The following is a 20,934-nucleotide window of genomic DNA, read 5'->3' on the forward strand; positions in this document are numbered from 1 at the left end:
GTCTAAGTGTAATAACACTATTAGACAGCTTTAAAAGTATCATAATCAAATGCTGTGTAATGTTAATGGTGAAAACTCATGATAACAACAGCCAGGTGTCCATGTGAACACTGAAAGAGGTTTGCTGTAATCGTACAGTCTTTTAAGCATCAAATTCCCTCTTTGTGTTTGCTTGAACTGTGTTTTCCCTGTTGAGCTTTGGTGGAAGTAAGTAACAGAAACAGGGACTTTGGCACGAAAAAGACTGTAATGTTGAAAGATTTCCACTTGATTCGACTCATTTGGATGGCTGAAGCTTCATAGCTTCAGATACACTTCTAAAAACATTTTTGCACATTAGGACTGTGGTTTTGTCCCGCATCATTTACATTGTAAGTGATCTTCTAATAGTATGAACATAAGGAATGTCATTTAAATTGGACTTACCCTAAAGACTTAAAACAACTCGAGTTCTGCATTACAACATCAGTGCAAGTTTTATAGGAACTGCAGTACTTTTGCTGTGGGACACATCATTACTTAATTAAACTGAATTTGCTTCTATTGACTTCAACACTCACCCTCTTCATATTGTGTATATCATGTCTACTCCAAATTCCCATCAAGTAGCAAAGCTGACTGTATGTTCTGCTCCTGTGCTGCAATAATGGACCGCAGAGTTTTCTGTGTGGGAGCAACTATATTAAGACATATGAAGCATGTGAACACAAGATAGCTTAAAGATTCACCCTAGATGTGTATTAAGACTATAAAATACTCTCTTTGGAACAATAATGTATGTCTGATATGATTTTCAACAAAAAAGTAGCCTATTATTACCACACTAAAATCTCTACTCCTTTCCCTCATTTAAAAAATCCATATTCTTTAAATATGCAAATATATTCCAATTCAACTAATGAACACAAGATGTCTCCTACTTCACTGTAAAGTTAATGTTCAGTGTTTGTGCTTACACATAAAACTTGTGTGAATTGAATACTGAACCAGGATTGGCTTCCAAACTAGTTGTGATGTTGCAAATCCAGTTTATTGCCCCCACTTCTTAAAACTGGATTTTCAATGAGTTCAGAGGAACTTTCCACTTCAGCAGATGAGTGTGAAAGTCTGTCAAATTGCAAAGTAAAGCTCAAACATCTAACTGAAGGAACAAGGGAAAAAGTGGTGGGAGACTTAAACTAAAATAATTAAATAATTAAGGACTTAAAACTAGATGATGTTGCAAGGTGATGTGGAGTTTTATTAATTCTTGTTTACAATAACTACCATTAATAATAGGCTACTAGTTTTTCAGCATTCATTTCATATTCCATCCATGGTTGTTTACAGTAGCTTATGTTTATAAAGTAACTTCTTCTTCTTCTTTTTCGTCTTCTTCTCCTTCTTCTTTTCCTTTTGATAAAAGTAATAGTTTTTTCTTTTGCCACTCTTCCAAATAGTAGACATGGAGTAAGTCTGGGGCTTTTGGGGCCCCGTAGGATTCTAGAAATTTTCTAGATAGTCATGGACCCCTGAACAGGCACACATCTGGCCTAAGTCTTTGTGGAATTGTGTAAATTATAGTGAAAATAAATGATTGTCCTTTTTACTGGGGATCCGCTAGAGCACCCTCAATGACCCTGGGGGTCCCGAGACCCCACTTTGAGAACCACTGGCCTGAACACAGCCTTGCTTCAGCTCTATTATGTAGCAACAGTTAATAAGTTAGCGATAATGATCTGCAGCGTAGTATCCCCATTCTTCTCATTCTTCAAAATAAAAACGATTCATGGAACATTTGTATGCCACATGAAAGGCTAAGCCACCATTATTGTGAAGGACGGGCACACACTGACACCGGAAATACGCTTCGTTATTGTGGCACGCTCCTTCCTCCCCTCCCTTCGCTGCTAAAAAGTCGACTTAGCTAGCCAGCGGGACGAGCTGTTCAAACCTTACAGCCTAATTATTATGAACTGATTGATCCGTGTAGTATAGTTGATTACAGTTTCCACAATCCCGGTACCGAGAAAGTTAACAAGATGAATATACGAAACGCCAGGGTAAGTTAACTGAAATCCTCTCGACTGCCATGCTGTGGCTACTAACTGTGAGCTAAGCTAGTTACTGCAGCCTGCACGTTTGCTATATATCGCCGATTATGACATTAGCATCGTGTCATTCATTTGTCTGACACTGTTTCTTTCTTTCTTTCTCTGCAGCCGGAGGACCTCATGAACATGCAGCACTGTAACCTGCTCTGTCTTCCAGAAAACTACCAGATGAAATACTATTTCTATCACGGACTGTCCTGGCCTCAGGTCAGTCACTGTGGTCTTTCCCATTTCTGCTGTTTCTGCTAAAACCACACCTCCTACCCATTCATTTACAGTGTTTAAGGTTGTATGTTTGACACACATCGTCTGTTGTTTTTGGTTTCAGCTCTCATACATTGCAGAGGACGAAAATGGCAAAATAGTGGGATATGTGCTGGCAAAGATGTGAGTACCTGGGATTCTATTTCTCAAATTGACATCACTTGAGCAAATTATTATGTGTTCCAAAGACTTAATTTGATTTCCTTTTTAGGGAGGAAGACCCAGATGATGTACCCCATGGACACATCACATCCCTGGTGAGTCTGGGCACTGGGCAAGAGACATCTCATACATCCCTTCTAGTACTTTTATCACATAAACAGTATTGTTGTTGGCTTGTATCGAGCAACACAAAAACCCTTCTCTGTGTCTTCTAGGCAGTGAAACGCTCCCACAGGCGTCTGGGTCTGGCTCAGAAGCTGATGGATCAGGCCAGCCGGGCCATGATAGAAAACTTCAATGCTAAATATGTCTCGCTTCATGTCCGCAAAAGGTACAGTGTGCAGTCTACTCGCTGTACACTTGGTGTCTTTGTTTGGTTCAGATACATTCTTGCGTGTTTTACAAAATGTGCTCATATTCTGACTATATGTGTTTACTTTTATACTACTGCAGCAACCGGGCAGCCCTGCACCTGTACTCAAACACACTCAAATTCCAGTAAGTCTTTTATGTGCCACCTTTTAATTCAGTATTTTTATTTGAAATGTATATACCGTTATGGATATTGTTGTACAGGTAGCACAGCCATTCCTGGGATTTTCAGAAACACTGACATCATGAAGTGATTTAGACCAATAATATTAGTTGAATATTAGCTAAAGAATGTTTCCCCATATTCATTTATTGCAGATAATACAAGTTCTCTCAACAGCACCAGATACTAAAAACAAATGATTCAATTATTTGCTCTTTCCATATTTCATTTGTCCAATTAACTGTACAATTGTTATTTCTATGAATTTTAAGTTTGAAAGCCTTCTTTACAATGCTAGGAATAAAATTCTGGGCAAATGCTGATTTTTTTTTTTTTCATTTATTTATTTTATTTGTAAAGTGTAGTTAATGACTAAGTGGGTAAAGGTTAATAATAGAACAGCAAGATCAGTCTGGTAAGTTGAGAAAATGACATCACTTTACTGTGATGCAGCCTTTAAAACCAGGAAAAGACAACACTCATGCCATATCACAATATCCAAAATCTAAAACAATATTTAGTCTCCTATCACAATATCGATATAATTGATACATTGCTCAGTTCAAAATAAACCTATAAAACACTAAGTTTTTAAAAAAAAATATTATTTGTAACGTCTCTCTAGGTTGCTTAAATCCAATGCTCCCAGGCAAAAACTATCAAAGATGTGACCTCAGTGGTATTTGCACTGACTGTAACTGATGTGTTTTGTTGTTCTTCCACAGGATAAGTGAGGTAGAGCCTAAGTATTATGCAGATGGGGAGGATGCCTACGCCATGAAGAGAGACCTCGCCCACATGGCTGATGAGGTAGTCTCCATCTTTATTCACTATGGCAAATTATAATAGCGCTCCTTTGATGTGCTTTTCACCAGCTCCTTGTGGGCACAGCTAGCACTACTGAACTCAAATGAGCAGATTCTATATGTCAGATTTCTTTCTTTGTGTCCTACAGCTGAGAAAGCCTGGCGTGCGTGTTTCGGGTCAAGAAGCACCGTCTGGCCAGAGCCCGTCAGGGTCTGGCGACCAGGAGAGAGAGAGTGAGAGAGACAGCGGAGGAGAGAGCAAAGAGCTGAGTGAAGTCAGCGAGGCAACAGAAAGCACAGACGTTAAAGATTCTTCCTCTGATTCACAATGACACTGCAGTTCTAGACATTTTTAAATTCACTCCCCACTTCCTCTTTTTATCTGTATTTGACAATATCTCTGGCTTTACAAACTGTGACTATCTTTGCATCAAAGCCATTCCCATGATATTTCTCCATCACTGTTTTTTTTCTCAAGTGCAAAGAGTCTTGGATAATGACATGAATCAGGGTGTTACCTAAAGTTTTTATTGGACTGCTGTCGGCATTAGCAAAAGTGGCCCAAAGTTGGGAGAGTTACAGTATTGAAAACAACCTGTGCTTTTCAATTTGTCACAATCTGGTCTCTTAACTATTTAACAGATTTGCTGCAAATAAATCTTTCAAATAAAACTTCTTGGTTTGCACTTATTTCAGTAAGCGACCATAGGAGCTGTTGTAGGGCTGCAACTAAGAATTATTTTCAATGTCAGTTAATTTGTCAATTTTTTTTCACGACTAATTAATGTTTAATTAAATATTAATGTTTGGATTATAAAAAGTGAGTAAAAGGTTGAAGTCAATCATTTTTGATGTGAAGCAAATATCATTGCTTCATAGTTATAAACTTATGTTACAGTCTGATAACAGTCATTATTGGGGGAAATATCTAAACTCATTGTTTGACTTTGTACAGGAACACCATCTACACAGCAAGTAAAGAGGTTACACAGGAGCCATAAAATGTTTTTCCATTGACTGTGTGAAAAAAAGAAGAAAAAAATTTTGCACTGTCAAGTTTTTTTTTGAGAAGGTCTAACTTTGGCGACACCCAGTGGAAGCATAAAAATGTACACTGTCTGTGAGAGCTCTCTGACGCACATTGCACACTGACTGTAGTTCTCACCACGATTGCCACATATAGCTACAAAACAAAAAAACCTATATGAGATCCTATATAGATCTTAATGATAATGCAACATTTTGGGTTATGTCACAAACATGTTACTCAACATAAAGTTGACAAATATCTGACCTCAAAAGTTAAAAAGGACATTACATTAAATAACGTGGGGGAATGTTTCATGGTTTTGACATAGCTTTAAAATGAAAGCATTAATAGTACATCACAGCCCTTTAATGAAGATGTCCTTTGTTAAACTGATTAAGAGGGGTTATTTTAGTTAATTTAAGGCTGAGCGTGCAACATCATCATATTGTCTATTAGAGGAAGGAAACAGCAGTGAGAGAGAAGTACAAGATAGATAAGAGCACATTTTGCACATTGACCTTTACAGAAAAATGTTTGTCACAAATTTGCAGTTGCTTAGTTTCACACCTCCATGGCATATAACACTCATCACCTTCAGGTGACAGAGGGCAACAACACTGCATACAGTTTTTTTTTCAACTTATATGTGTGAAAGCTTGTGGTGACTATTTTCTTTAATCAAGTAGGTTTTTAACAGTGGAACGTGACATGAGGAGTTGACATGATAAGTAGCTATAAAGTAGAGCGTGATAAGGTAGATTGCCTTGTCTTGTGCCAACAGGACCCAGCGTGTTCTAGTTTGTTTTTTTATTGTTGTTGTTATTGTTGTTTTTGCATCTAAACACTATAGCAGCTGATTTCATTCAGGAGCCTATGAATAACCAGTAAGGAAGGTCTAATCAGTGAAAACAGCTGGTGTTTGATTGAACTGAAAACCTGCTGTGGAGCTCAGTAGGAAGCATGAAAGAGAAAGGAAGGACTTGACTCAGAGAGGTTTTCAGTTGTTCACACTTGCACAATCACACACAGATGCCTCAAATTGTATGTGTGAGCGAGATGCGTGTGTGAGAGAGAGAGAGAGAGAGAGAGTCAGAGAGATGAGTTCTACTCCACCCACACCCATCCGTGTCCAATGTGAGGGGGAGGTGAAACAGTTGAGCGCTTTCTGTGCTATTAACTGGCATTATTTAGTCGCCTCAGCCCAGAGAAGAAACAAGTCAGGACTGCTCTACATCAGGTAGGACTCTTTTTTTTTACTGCATGTATTAAACTTTCATTGATTTTTGTTTACAGATATGTCTCATCAAAATAGGACAGTTTGCCAGTTTAGGTCTAATAAACATATTTTTGTTTGCATGTTGAGGGTGTTATGAAAGATAGCGCCACTTGATTATTACAATTATGTTGTTATTGGCTGCAGACATAGCCCTCTGGCCAATCCGTTGAGTAGTTGAGGCAGCATCTATGTGTTGGTACTTGTGAAATATGCAGCATTCCTATAATAGCAACTGTAAACCTACTTACAATGGAGTTAAAGATTAGCTTTAATAAAACATTGCAGCAGATTGTGACGACAGGAGGTGATGATTCACTGCTGATCACATGGAGAAAGAATGGAAGGGCTCATGGAAAAGGGTGACATAGGCTGGAAAAATGAGTCTCTCCCCTTTTTAAAGGGAGTTTTGGGTTTGCTGTAACACAGCAGACTCATTTTAGCAGGTCAATTGGTAAATGTTTCAGTTGGAAAAAGTGATGACTGCACTTTTCAGTAAAAGAGTGCTGATGAGCGGTGTTTGGCTTCTGATAAAAGGAGAAGTTAAGGGAGAGAGTGAGAGAGTGTGTACATGAGGTTATAATCCAGCAAGAAAAAAAAAGCGCTACTCTTCCCCTTTCTGATACTCTCTAAAAGATATCCTGTCATGCATTGAGGTACTCCAGTCATAGTCTCTTTGGTACCATTTCATCTTTAGTATGCTGGGAATAAGCCAAGATAATGTGTATTGGTATTAATTCCTATTATTCATCAAGATTAAAAAGAAATCAACCAAAGTCTCTTAGATACATTTTTCAGTGAGGACACTTAAAGCATAGATACACAGATGTTCAAGTCCGTCTTAAAACAACTGTCAGGTGTCCGAATGAAAACTGAAACAAGGTTTGCTCGCTGTAATCATTCCTCCTGTTTGTACTACCATTAGCTCCAAGTGTGTTTACAGTGAAAGAGATTGGATAAGAAAAACAAGCCTGAGACTGAGCAAAGAAGTATTTGAAAGTTTATCTGAAAATAGTATGAGGCTTTGGCCGTCTGACTAAGTCAAATAGAGTGGATATCTTCCACAGTTAGTCGTTTTAGTAAGAATTTCCTTCTGTGTCTCGACAGTGTTCCTGTTCCTTCCTGTTCAGCTGCAGCCGAAGGATTGTGATAGATAAAAAGAGAGAATCTGGCACTAGAAAGACAGAAACTTTCAAAGATACTGATTTGACTTATTCAAATGGTGGACACAAGTTAATCTTTATTGTCACGTGTAATAAAAACATAATGGGTTATTTGTACTTTGGCTCTCTCTGTTGTAACACAAAGGACACAACATCCCAAAACGGCAAAACATCACTACAGACCTATAGGCTATTTACACGGTACATTCATATGTATACATATAAACACAATATACAGTACACGATAACAACAAAGTGCATATGGTTGCTTCAGCTGTTCAGCAACCTGACTGCCTGAACAGCTGTCAGCCTCACATTAGCTTCAAATAAACTTTTAAATATACTTTTACACAGAAGCAGGACTGTGCATTTTGTCCCTCATACAGAATGCACTATGGAGGGATCTCTTCATGGTTAGTATGAACAGGAGGAATGATTATAGTTAGAAAAATGCTTTCAGTGTTAATTTGAGCATCTGACTCAGCCTGACTGTTGTTTTAGGACAGACTGCAAATCTATCCTTTTTTAATTTTGAGATGTATCCTGTCTAAAGCTTAGTCTCAGTCAGATCAACTCGCCCCAGTTCTTAAACTTAAACAAGATTACATTTTGAATATTTCCAGTGGTCCAAGTTGCGGGAAATCAACTGTAAAAGTACAATGTCGAAAGTAGCTGTGGTCACTGTTTTATTTTTGAGTACACAGAATATACTTTAAGCGTACTGATGCGATTGTAGTGCAACTTCATTAGTAAAACCACCTTTAGTCTTGAGCATACATCCCCACAGGGTTGTAAGCCTCACGGTTCGCCCCTATTTTTAGGCCAGTTGAGATGTTGCTAGAGCTATTTTCGCTCCATATGCAATTCTGCAGCTTGACCGGTGCAGCAGACAACACATGCCAACTGGTTTTCCAGTTGTCTGTCGTTCAGCAGAGCACAGCAGAGGGGCACCCGTTTCAAGAGATGTGTTACAGTAAGATGAAGGCGCTGTCTTGGCTCTTTCAGTAGCAGGAGGAAGTTTGCATGGTCTGTGCAGGGGGTGTTTCAGCATGAGGAGTGTCATTGTTGGTAGATATGCATGCTTGAGTGTGACAGTGGAAAGTCTTTTTTTGTCAGACTTTGTTAGCAGATAAGATCAGAATACCAGTATAAAGTATTATTTTTGAAAGAGAGATAAAAGTAACAGAGCGGCTGATATTTCACACTACATGGTAGGATGATAAAATAATCACTTTGTTTATACAGAATTCCACCCAGTTGGAGCAACAATGACTTCTCATGTAAAACTCAGAAAGGTTGGTACAGTGGACTACGACACACAAATAAAAGGTAAAAATAATGATGTGAAGGGAAAGAACATTATGTATAACATTTTGTCTACTCCACCTCTTTACTACACACCATCTTCACACGTGTTCTTTTTTTACAGTGAAAAAATAATCAGTTTGTCACCTACAGCAACACTTTCACAATGAGTCATATTCTCTTGTACGTGTTTGTTTCTTGTTGCATCGTCTGTAACTCCTTATCTGCCCCACCCCCAACTCTTTCATTCTTTTTCAGAAGTGCGTTGCCAACTTGTAGATCAGCTGAAAGTGTTGGACTTGCAACTTGAGCAGAAGAGCCAGCAGCTGCAGGATCTAACAGACTACCTCCGGCGAAGGGGCGAGATTGAAAGCGAGTACTCCCGCTCACTGGAAAAACTTGCAGAAAGGTTTACTTCCAGAATCAAAAGGTAAAAGTGATTGTGCCTTTTGATAGGGCTTATAATATTAACACACAGTTCATTTGCGCTTTCCTCGACTCTTTCAAATATTTGTCCCTATTTCCCTTCCTTTTCTTCACTACATATTCTCAGAAAAGAACCCAGTAGTCACACCGTGTCTCAGGTCTGGCTGGCTCTGCTTTCCCAGACTCGCCAAGAAAGTAAGGACCACAATGGACTGAGTGAGAGCTGCAGCAACTTCCTCATCCAACCCCTCACAAACTGCCTGGAGTACACACAACGTCTTGCCAAGAAGGTACTGATGCAAGCACTGACCCATAAGCCACAAACCTAGCCTGTCATTATGCATTTGGAAGGATTGACAAGTCTGTGCCTGCACACTGTAGCTCACCTGATCCAAACGAAGCTACCACTTGTCTTTCCAGTTCTTTCTACCCATTAAAAAAAGTGTCTCACTGTGTTCTCACTCACTTGCACTGTTGTTTTGTCTCCACTCCAGGGTAAAGACATCTGTACTCAGCTACAAGATGGACTCCTCAAGGTTACCACTGAGCTACAGACTGTAAGTGAGAACCCAATTGCCCAAAACATTTTTCAGGTTTTTTTTTTTTAAAGAAACAAAGAAAAGTATTGCTGTATGTGTCTGTGCAGGGATGGCGGACATACTACCAATACCACTCAGACTATGTGTATGCAGAGGGGAAGCTAAAGGAGGCAGAGAAACAGGAAGAAAAACAGAAGCAGAGTGCCAAAAAACTGGAGAGGTTGATAGAAAAAGTAAATAAATACCCTTTATGTAGATTTATGGTCAGAAATGTCTATGCATGTCTGTTTCACTTCTTATTGGTGATTGTTTCTGGGTTACAGAGACAAGTTAAAGTCCAAGATATATATCTGAAGTGCAGCAAGGCCCGAAATGAATACCTCCTAAACCTGGCTGCGGCAAATGCTTCCATGGATAAGTACTACCTCCAGGACATCTCAACTCTTATTGATGTAAGTGTGTGTGTGTGTGTGTGTGGTTTTAGATGCTGAATCTTAGTGTATTGTCAGACCTGTAATGCCAGCCATAACACCTAAAAGTTTGTGTTTAAGGAAGACATGATTATCTGAAAGCAGCCACATGAAACAGGCGATATTGAGATTTCTTTGTCACCCTCAGTGTGCAGATGTAGGGTACCACGTCTCTCTGGGCCGGGTGATGCAGGCGTACCTGTCCAGTCGATGGCGGGCCCAGCAGAACCTGAGCACAGGACTGCAGCAGCTCGAAGGGTCTGTGTCAGAACTGGATCAGAGCCGGGACAGAGACACCCTGCTGCAGGACCACTTGAACACCTTCTGTATGCCCCTTCGCTTCCCTTATCAGCCTCATGATGGAGACCAGGTGTGTGCATGTGTGTGTTTTTGTGTAAACACCTTTTAGTAAGTGTGTGCATTTCTTAGCTGTCTGGCATCACCTCTTGTGTCTCTTAGGTTTCTGAAGTTAGTGCAGATTGTGAGATGATATGTGACCTGGAAACCAGATTCAAACAGATACAAACCAGACTGAAGGCAATAATCCAGGAAACCGAGGAGGTAAAGCAACATCACACAACCCATTTACACCACCTTATCACTTTCCTTATGGCTCAACTGTATCTACTCATGTTATGTTGTGTGGTTCCAAAGCATGGAATGGAAAGGATGGGCCTGTAGGAAATATGGAAAGAAGCACCGTAGCACTTATAGAATTTATTAGAAGTAATTTACACTTATTGGTCAGTAATTGCTGCTAGAAATCGTCCTAATCATTAATATGCACATAGACAAAAACACTAAACCTCAACTCAAACTCAGCTTATTAATCGGATTGAAACCAACATAATATTTTCTGACACTGCTATTTTACACATCATCATCAAAATGCCAGTTAGTACAGAGTCAGACTGAACATCTGAGTCATCCATATTCTGAGCTGATCACCCAGCCAATTCAGCTACAGGTCAGTACCAGTTGTTGTCCCTGCCACTGTCACACAGGCCACTAAGAGCATGTCAGCAGCCCAGTCCAACCTGCTGGAGGGTATTAGTGACGATGATCTGGAACTCAGCAGCGGCAGCACTTCATCTCAAGAGGGCAGCACTGAGAACCTGGCAGTCAAGCACACTGTGGCCCGTCGCAGGGCCAGCCTGCTGGAAATAGAAAACCTCTACTTCACTGTGAGTCTGTTTTTTAAGTAATAGACCAGAAATGGCACAATTTTGGAAGGTGTTTGATAATATACAGTTGGTGGTTATGATGTGGTTTTTTTTGGTTTGACGATGAGGGTTTGGTTGACACTGATGATGATGATGATAGAACCACAGAAAATGATGTCAACAGCAAAGTTAAAACTTGTGTTATTTTACAGAGAGTAAAAGAGTACCTTGTTGGCAGCTCTCTGGTGGCTAAACTGCAAGCCAAGCATGACCTGCTTAAAGTGGCTGTTGAAAAAGGTATCACTTCTGTATTTCTCACAACAGGGAAAGGCCAAATGCTGAGTGTTATATAGGAACTAATGCATTGTACAGCATTATTTACCAATAAAATAAAATTGTTGTTCCTTTTTTTAACTGTAAGTAAAGTGTTCACTTTTTAATCATTCTAATGCATTTCTCATTTCTTCATTTCTTCATTTCTTGTTCTTACCCCCCCCCCCCCCCCCCCCCCTTTTTTCCCATCTTCCTAGCTGAAGCGTCAACTGAACATCAGCCAAGGTAGGGATAAATATTTTATGAGGTCTTATAGTGTATATATAATAATTATAAGATATATAATGAAACTCTGTAGAAGTTACACAATTGTAACAAGACAGAATAAACTCTGTGTTCATGGTGTGGTATCTTGCTCTGCAGGCTTAATGGAAAGTCTATGCGTGTCAGGAAAAATCACTCAAGTTCCAATTTGATACACAATCACAAACTTTTCAATGGAGACATGCTGTCTTTCATACAGGTAACTACCATCATGATCTCACCATTTCCTCTTTCAGACTTTTCTGTTTATCTGCATATTCAGTTTTCGTTTTTTTGTTTTTTGACTTGTTGCTTTTGAAAATTAATCATTAAATGTATTTCTTTCAGGCTTCAGGACAACAGATTCCAATTGTTGTGGAAAGTTGCATTCGCTTTATCAACCTTAATGGTGAGTATTTAAGACTGAAAACTGAGAGGTCTATTTAAGACATATTCAAGGTAAAAATGTGACTTAAAATCTCTGTGTAGACTCTGAAAATTAGCATCCTTTTACATGCCATCAGAATAAATGCTATAAGTGCTGCAGAATAAATAGATGCTTTAATGTGAAAAATTCAACTCATAGTGGCTTTAAATATATTTTTGAATTTAATCCAGATGTCTTGACTTATTTTACATATTGATGACCTGCAATAATCTGTCTGTCCATCAGGTCTCCACCATGAGGGGATTTTTAGGGTGCCAGGGTCTCAGATGGTGGTCAACAATTTGAGGGATGCATTTGAGCAAGGTAGACCCGTGTTTTTTTTAAATTTTTGTATGTTGACATGTCAGGTATGTAACATTAAAGTAGCTCCTCATGCTGTGGAGCGTTAATAATGTGGGGCAGTGTGCTGTGGGCTTCATTGCAGGAGAAGACCCCCTTGGTGAGCAGAGATATGATTTGGACTCTGTTGCCGGAGTGCTGAAACTCTATTTTAGAGGTCTGGAGAGTCCACTCTTCCCCATCGACAGCACCAGCCAACTCCTTGAATCTGCCCGTGAGTGTGTTGGTGTATGTTGAAATGTGAAATGAGTGTGGCCATGAATGACCACGCAAGCTTATATCTTTCATCATCTTTTCTCAGAAATAAAGAACGAGTCAGAGAGAGCTACTCAGCTCAAAATGGTCATTTCTTCTTTCCCAGAGCCAGTCATCATTGTCATGAGATACCTTTTTGCATTCCTTCATCAGTGAGTATTGTAGCTCATGCAGCCATCACTGTTCAGTATATCTATAGGCAAAAAGAATTGTGTGTATCATTCAAATCAAAATGTGTCTTTCTGGAAAGGAGCTAATGGGACCAAACAATAAAAATGTTTAGTTCTATTAATGTCTTATACACATTTGATCTGCCAGAAGTGTGATGGGCATGTATTTTTCACATTTTATTTATACTACTATTGTGTTAAATAACAAACATACAAAACAACTAGTTTCAATAGTGTATTATTAAATATTTTGGAGATGTTCCCTCTATATGCCTCTCAAGTCATCTTTTTTGTACTTTTGTAATGCTTCATTCTATTTTCTTTTCTCTTGCTGCTTCCTACCTCTAGTGTGTCTCAGTACAGTGATGAGAACATGATGCAGCCTTACAACTTGGCAGTGTGTTTTGGCCCAAGTCTGGTAAGAGGGGACCAAGATGATGATGTTGTCACCCTGCAGCCTCAGATCAATGCCCTGGTGAAGAACATTATCCTTCAGCATGAAAGCATCTTCCCCAGCCAGAGTGAAGTACAAGGCCCTGTGTACGAGAAGTGCATGACACTGGAACAGGATGATTGGTAAGAGAAAACACATTCACATGCATGCACACAACATTAACAAAATGTATAATAGACTGATTATGTAACTATGTTTTCATCACAGCGAGCCTATCATCGATGAAGGAGATGGGGACGCTGAGTACTCTCATAGTAAAGATGGTGAGTTTAAATGATTGTATTAGTTTTTTACTGTGATGGTGTCTCTGAAAAATAAAACAATTTTAATGTGATGCGCAAACAGAGGCGGAAATGGGATTCTCAGCTGACCAAAGCACCAGCTCGTCTGCAGCACTTCCACAGAAAAAGGCAGGGCGTCCAAGAACCAACAGCAACAGCTCCATTGACCATAACAAGTTGGCAGGGGGACCAATAGGGGGCAGCATCACTTCAGCGGGAAAGTTAATGCTCCAGATTCCTTTGGGGCCACAGGGCAAACCACGACGGGGCCACTCTCCTGGCTATGTGCGCAGAGAGTGAGTAGCACTGAATGTCGCACTGTTACATCTGAGTTGTCATGGTTACGCGAAGAAATAAATATGAAATGTGTTTTGTGTTTTCTGCATACAGGTGTCAGGATCACTTATCCTCTGAGGAAACTGCAAGAGTAGACAAGGTCTGTCTTCTTTCTCATTTGGATTTAAAGTACTGGCAGCATGTGCATTAAGTTGTGACTAATAGGTTATTAAATGATTTACTAATGGTCTATTAACAAAGGGTCATGGGTTTACCATGTTCTAAGGAGCCATCAACAGAAATTAGTCAATCAACTACAATATCTAAGTTATTAATAACTTCTTTTTTTTACCACAACACATCAAGCATGTAGCTGTAAATGTTAATATGTTGTTAATAAATGGATTTGGTCTAGATGCTCTGCAGCACTGGGGGACAAGGTGGGACAATAGATTAATCTGTGTAATTACCTGAAAGCTCAAAAGAAAAAGCAAGTTTATACTGAAGAAGGATGACTACAAAGGAAAGCATTAGATATCAATGATAAACCATTATAAAAGTGATTTATTATAACAAAATCAGAAGTTCTTGAGCTGAAGGCAATGCAGAGAACAATGACAGTTTTGTCTTTTTCTCATCAACATTGCTTATTTCATCTTACAGGAGGTCTATCGCCAGATGGACTCAGTCTTCAAGGAGCTAGCCACACAGCAAACGCAGCAAGAGCCCTCCTCCACCGCCTCCTCTCCCTCTGCCCAAGCTCTACAAAGGAAAGGAAAGCAGGATGGACGCAGGGGGAGAGTATGACTGTTTAAAGTGGCAGATCCACTGGACTGAGGGGACAGGCATCAACAATAGATGATACAAATGAACACTGAGGTGTAGGGTGCCCTGACAGTGGCTTTCAACACATCTATTTCTAGAAAATTAGATTATTGACCCGTAGTCACTACTCTGTGGTCCCTGTGATTGGTTTGGGCATCTCTTCAGTGTGGCTCGATACTCAGAAGCTCTTTCATTCGTGTTTTGTACAGCAGAGCCCCATTTTGACTGTAGACATGCAGTATCATGTGGAAACCTACTTGAAATGCACTGCTATACTTGTGTATGATTGGATGTAGTTATAACTTATGAATATCTTCATTTGTATAGTAGTTGATATATTCAACTATTTCCAGTTAAGGCCAATTTTTCTCAGTGACTTTAAGTCAGCACTGCACGTCTACATATGAGCACATACCCACGCTTCTTCAAATGTCTGTTTACCAAACTGAGATGGAGGCACAAAGTTGATAAGAATACTGTGAACACTGTTGCTGCAAGGGATTTGTATATATTAAATATTTGTAACTTGTTTTAAACTGTATATCTAGACAACATGCCAAATAAATATTTTGTCTATTCTGAAAGCTTTCTTTTTGTTTTTGCAAAACATGGGTGTTTTACATACTTTCATACATTTATTTAGGTCCTCATTATAGGTAGGCTTTTTAAAAAATATTATTATAACAGAATCAAAAAACAGATTGTATTACAAAAACTAAAAATATGAAATGGGGTTGTTAAAAAGAATGCCATTTCAAGAAATGTATTGGAGAAAAACACAATGATGGCTCCACAGGGACAGCTCTGTATGAGCCTGTCAGCATTAGTTACACCTGTGCTGTTGCATAAACATGTAAAAAGCACTTTAATACTTTAAAAGCTGGTTGAGACTGAGATTATTGGGCTGGGCAGTTTAATGCAACATATCTTATGAGATGATCATATATTAAAATATTAAATCTGAATCTGCAAAGTATGACTGTTAGATAACTGATAGTGAGGCTTGAAACCCATAACTGTCAGATAACTGAAAGTCATACCAGGAATTGTAAGAGGCTCTTTCATAAATCCATAGTCAGATGGCTTTTTCTGTTTGTGCAGTCAACATGTGTCTTCTAAACCACAGAACTCAAAAAGGGTCATGACTGGGATCATTTCAAACTCAAACTAAAACCATATTAGAGAGGAATCATGTAGTCATCAGTTATTAGGTGCTTGATGTTTCATGATACTTTATCACTAGTAATCATGAAGGAACTGAGAAAATGTTAGTAATTTCTTTGAAAAATTACATTTTTGAATAAACTTGCAATGATATTGGAAGATCAGCACTAGTCTGGTTGGCTAGAGAGGAACGCACCTAAAAAGATCATTGGTCAGTTGTGGTGATTTTGTTGGAAAGCGGAAGTGAGAGAGAAATAGTAATGTTTACCCTTGTTATTTAAAGACAGAGTGTGATTATAGAGATCTTCCTTATTGATCTTACGACAAAGCTTAATTTCAATTAGTAGAGATCAATTGAAAGAGTGTAACAATGACAACAATTGTTCATTTTTAATCAACAACATCATGATTATGATTTTTTTTTTCTCTCTCTCTGGAATTTGTAGTTTTTTGCGCTTTTTTGAGACTGAAATTAATTGTGCTGCTAATGGAATTATATGGTTATTTTTACATAAATAAAATCTACAGTTGTCAATCAGATTTACGGGTGTTGTTGTAAACTAGAATTTTAAGAAGTGTCTGTTGTTGCCTCTAAAATAAATAAGTCCATGACATTTTAGTTTTCATTTCTCAGCCCTACTCACGTGAGATTAGGGCTGCAACTAGCAATTGTTTTCTAGTTTAGATTAATTTGCCGATTATTTTCTCTGACTAATCAATTAATTGATCTATAAAACCACAATTTCTAAAGCCCAAAATAAAGTCCTCAGATTGCTTGTTTGTCAGACCAGCAGTCCAAAACCAAGTATGCAATTTCCTATCATAAAAGACAAAGATAAACAACAAATCTCACGATTGAGAAACTGAAATTAAAAAGCCTAGAAGTAACTACAACAACAGTAGATTATCAAAATGGTTGTTGATTCGTTGTCCTAGAATCAAAATATCATTTCAGCTCTATGTAAAATGTGCTTTTCTTGTTTTCAGCCTGATGTTGGAAGTTTGTGTCAATGTGTAATATCCTATCTATTAAGGTATAGATCTCAAAACCTTTAACTTGTATAGGAGATATATTTACATTGAGAGAGAGGAGGCTTGTGGCAATATTTTAAAGGTACAATATGCAATCACTTCATCCTGGTGCCGGGCCTGCTGCTCATTCTCTCGCTCTCTGCTCACATGCGGTGTTCCGTTTACCTCTGAGGTTGGAAGTCGGAGCCGGGAACAATGTCACACCCAAGTTTGAATCATTCCAGTTTAGAAGTCAGAAAACAAATTCCAGCCAGGTAAGCCATTGATAGCAATACCAGCTGATAAAAATGCATTTTGGTGTATTTTGTTGGACAGTGCTATGTGTATTACTAATTGACACAAATAAGGAAATATTGCTAATAAACAGGACATTACTACAACTTTCACACTGTTGATGCTTGGGGCCACTGTCTTGGATTTTGAGGTTGGAGCTGGTGAGGATTTAAGGGGGTGTTCCAGTCGAGATTTCCAATTAGGAACTCAGAAATTGGGCTGAGATGGGGCCAACTCTGTGTTTGCAAACAACAACCAAAAAAATCCTGCATAGTACACGTTTACAGTTTGGACAGTCTGTGGGCCAAAGTGTGTCAAAGAAGTTTAGTTTCAAAGTTGCAAAGAGTTTCCAACTTTACAATTGAGGTCTATCATTTCTCCCATAGACTTCAATTATTAATTGTAATTTCTATAAAATCACTGGGATATGCCAGAGAAAAATAAATGAAGGTAAGATGACGTGTCGCCCAGAGTTCTTTCCCAGAATACGCTGCGGCAGTACAGTCCACGTCATTGCTGCGCAGCCGCAGTAGTGTCCCGACTGTGCGCTGAGGTGGACTTCTTCCCTGTGCTCAGTGAGAAAGGAGCCGAGAGCTGCAGCAGCTGGAGACCGTAAACAACTAGCAACACCTGAGACACCACGATGATCCGGATAGCCGCCTTCCTCGCCCTACTAGTGGCCGTCTGCTCAGGTAAGTCAGCAGGGAACCGAGCCGGCGGAGTAGCTCTGGTTGTCGGAGGTTTGTTAGTTAGCTTGGAGTGCTAAGCAGCTCTAACTAGCACCTCATTCATCGGCTCATGTCACATCATTTCCACACGTGTCCTAAATGAACGAGGTTACGGGGGTTATTAGTAGTAGTGAGATGCTTGAAGGGTGCCTTGTTGTCCTAGATGTTTAGCTAACTTCAGCTCTGCCCTCAGGAGAGAGCTGCACAGACCCAGTGATCACTCCGTCGGCCTACACCACCTCAGATGCCGTCATCTCCTCAGAGTCTGTCTTCATCGTTGAGCTCAGCCTGGCCTGTGCCAACGGAGCACAGGTAAGTGTCCTCCTGCAACACTTCACTCAGACTGTGTATGGGAGTGTTTTAGAGATCACTGATGGTCATGTCTTGTCTTTTCCAGAGTGTGACTCTGTACGCTGATGTCAATGGGAGACAGTTCCCTGTGACTAGAGGACAGGACGTGGGCAAGTACCAGGTATGGAAATGATCTAAAGTTTATACACGCTGTTGACAGCAGTTATTCTCGCTGTATCTCACTGTGCTTGTGTTTTATGGGTAGTACTTGATCTCAAAGGGAGAAGAACCACTAGATAAGCAGTAGAGCGTGGTCCAATTGCAAATTTCAGTTGCTAACTACACACGTAGATCCTTGTTCTGGACCACCCAGAACTCTACAAAAACACGTTTTTGGTTAAGAGCTTGGCTTCAATCACAACTTTTGTAAGTTTTTGGTTAGTTTAAAGATCCCCCTCCAGACCTGTTTCAAGATATAAGTGGGTTTAGCTTTCAGACACAAGATGTCTATTATTTTACTCCCACTACTACTTCAGTTCTCAGTGTATGTGCTCTGCAAGGTTTAAATTTCCACATCACCCCTTCCAAGTTGAACATTGAACCAAGATTGGCTCCCAACTGTGTGGTGTCACAAATCCAAATCACAAATCAGATTTTTCAATGAACACAGACAACGTGTCACAGGGAGAAATGCATTCCACAATTTATCTTAGCTTTATGAAACGAATACTTAGATCTGCAACAAATAATCAATCAGTTGTCAGCTATTTTGACATTTTAAGTTATTTTATATAAAAGTGTACAAAACAAGATATTTGAGGATGTCACATTGGGCACTGGGAAACAGTGATCAGCATTTTCTGACATTTTAAGGACAAGCCAACTAATTGATAATAAAAATTATTTGGTAATTAAAATAATAACCATTAGTTGAAGCCAGCGATTGATAAGGTGTGAAAGTTGCAAGAATCTTAACATTGCTCAAGCTCTCGTTTATTGTTTTTAAACCAAAACACTTAAAGGTTGATTTGAGTACTATGTGCTACTGAGTGCAACACCGTTAATATGTCAGAGGAGAGACTGTCCAAATAGGCTTAGAGTTCAGATATTGCTGAAATACATTTTTAACAATTTGTCAATATGTGACTTCTTCCACTAGGTGTCCTGGAGTCTTCCTCACAAACAGGCCAGCTCTGGAACATACCAGGTCAAATTCTTCGATGAGGAGTCCTACAGTGCCCTGCGCAAGGTGAGTGTGTAATGTTCAGTTGATAAGCTCATCATTTAATGCCTGTGTGATGCAGCTGTTTTTAAATGTAGCTGTCTTGTTAAGGCAAAGCTTCTTAATTTGAATTATATGTGCTGCTTCTGTGTTCCAGGCCCAGAGAAATAATGAAGATGTAAATGCCATCCAGCCTCTCTTCTCTGTTAACATTGACCACAGGGTGAGCCTCTTACAGACCCTCAGACCACACACAAGAGTGCAATCACAATTATTATACCATGGGGAAGCAGTAGACATTAATTTTAAACAAGCATTTTGTAATTATGAATTGTGGTAAATGAGATCTAATAACTCCCAGGACACTATTGCATTAACCATGCTGCTCTATAGGGAAAAGAGTCATTCTCTAAGTCTTACCTCAAAGCCCTTCATTCATGAAAAACATTTTTATGAAGATGCTCAGTAGTCCATTCTAGCCAGGGGAGAGAATGATGTAGTTTGTAGTATGTATGATGTAGTACTTAACTGTACAGAATTATTGGACTGAAAAATGTAGATTTTGTTCAGAGGGGAGGGGGAAAAATACAGAAATGAATCCTCTAGTGTTTCTTCTTCATAATTTATTTTATTTAATTTAAAAAATGAAAGGTATGATTGACCTGTTAAGAGTAACATCCCATTTTTTAAAAATCTCTCTCCAGGGTGCGTGGAACGGCCCATGGGTGTCTACTGAGGTGGTGGCTGCCCTTCTTGGTATTCTGGTCTACTACATGGCTTTCAGTGCAAAGAGCACCATCCAAGCATAAACTGATCCACAATCCTTTTTTTTTAAACCACTGGATCGTTAAAGACTGAATAGCTCAACCAGCGATCCATCATCCAGTGTTGTGGCAAACCAGCAGAACCTTGCCACGTGATCTCCGTTTGGATGAGGAGCAAGAGAAGCAGTCTTTGTATTTTTGTATTCAGACTGTGTCTGTATGCGGTCAGTCTTATCAATGAACAGATTCATTTTGTCACAAGTTTGTCTTCTCAGTATGGCTGGAAATGTGTAATTATTATTAATTTCTTTTGTAAAACCAGATCAATTCACCACAACCACATAAATAAACAAAACAAACAAAAGAATATTTTCTGTATTTGGTCCTGCCCTAAAAGATGCTTGTACATCTAGACTAGATTATCCCTGGTCCTTCCAGGTGGATACACTGGTCAGAGTGGGACTTGTACAGCTGTGCAGAATACCAACACAGAGAGGTCAAGCCTTCTGTGCATATAAATTGACAATTATGTGACTGCACTGGCTGGCCTGAACAGGCTAAGTTGATATTGTCGCTTCCATTAAAATGAATAAATGGCTTGTTTTTC

General features: G+C 39.3%; 3 protein-coding genes across 3 annotated transcripts; all 3 read left to right on the top strand.

Annotated features, from left to right (window-relative positions):
- The first annotated feature begins 1,869 nt into the window (after nucleotides 1-1,869).
- naa10 (N-alpha-acetyltransferase 10, NatA catalytic subuni) lies at nucleotides 1,870-4,532 on the top strand. The gene is made up of 8 exons (XM_053318155.1): nucleotides 1,870-2,042; nucleotides 2,202-2,300; nucleotides 2,422-2,480; nucleotides 2,569-2,614; nucleotides 2,735-2,850; nucleotides 2,973-3,017; nucleotides 3,780-3,864; nucleotides 4,010-4,532. The coding sequence occupies exons 1-8, from the start codon at nucleotides 2,022-2,024 to the stop codon at nucleotides 4,190-4,192; spliced, it is 654 nt and encodes a 217-aa protein (XP_053174130.1). The 5' UTR covers nucleotides 1,870-2,021; the 3' UTR covers nucleotides 4,193-4,532.
- Nucleotides 4,533-6,050: 1,518 nt separating this feature from the next.
- arhgap4a (Rho GTPase activating protein 4a) lies at nucleotides 6,051-15,437 on the top strand. The gene is made up of 22 exons (XM_053318151.1): nucleotides 6,051-6,127; nucleotides 8,572-8,655; nucleotides 8,890-9,061; nucleotides 9,185-9,347; nucleotides 9,552-9,614; nucleotides 9,704-9,829; nucleotides 9,920-10,048; nucleotides 10,215-10,436; nucleotides 10,526-10,627; nucleotides 11,071-11,250; nucleotides 11,442-11,526; nucleotides 11,760-11,787; nucleotides 11,926-12,025; nucleotides 12,154-12,214; nucleotides 12,479-12,556; nucleotides 12,678-12,806; nucleotides 12,894-12,999; nucleotides 13,366-13,593; nucleotides 13,679-13,734; nucleotides 13,817-14,048; nucleotides 14,143-14,188; nucleotides 14,692-15,437. Exons 2-22 carry the CDS (start codon nucleotides 8,595-8,597, stop codon nucleotides 14,833-14,835), a joined length of 2,511 nt encoding a protein of 836 aa, XP_053174126.1. The 5' UTR covers nucleotides 6,051-6,127; nucleotides 8,572-8,594; the 3' UTR covers nucleotides 14,836-15,437.
- A 2,411-nt stretch (nucleotides 15,438-17,848) lies between these two features.
- On the top strand, nucleotides 17,849-20,934 carry ssr4 (signal sequence receptor, delta). Its single transcript, XM_053318156.1, has 6 exons — nucleotides 17,849-18,014; nucleotides 18,244-18,362; nucleotides 18,448-18,522; nucleotides 19,501-19,590; nucleotides 19,721-19,786; nucleotides 20,268-20,934. The coding sequence occupies exons 1-6, from the start codon at nucleotides 17,966-17,968 to the stop codon at nucleotides 20,370-20,372; spliced, it is 504 nt and encodes a 167-aa protein (XP_053174131.1). The 5' UTR covers nucleotides 17,849-17,965; the 3' UTR covers nucleotides 20,373-20,934.

The sequence above is a fragment of the Scomber japonicus genome, chromosome 4 (assembly GCF_027409825.1).
Source record: "Scomber japonicus isolate fScoJap1 chromosome 4, fScoJap1.pri, whole genome shotgun sequence".
Lineage (NCBI taxonomy): Eukaryota > Metazoa > Chordata > Actinopteri > Scombriformes > Scombridae > Scomber > Scomber japonicus.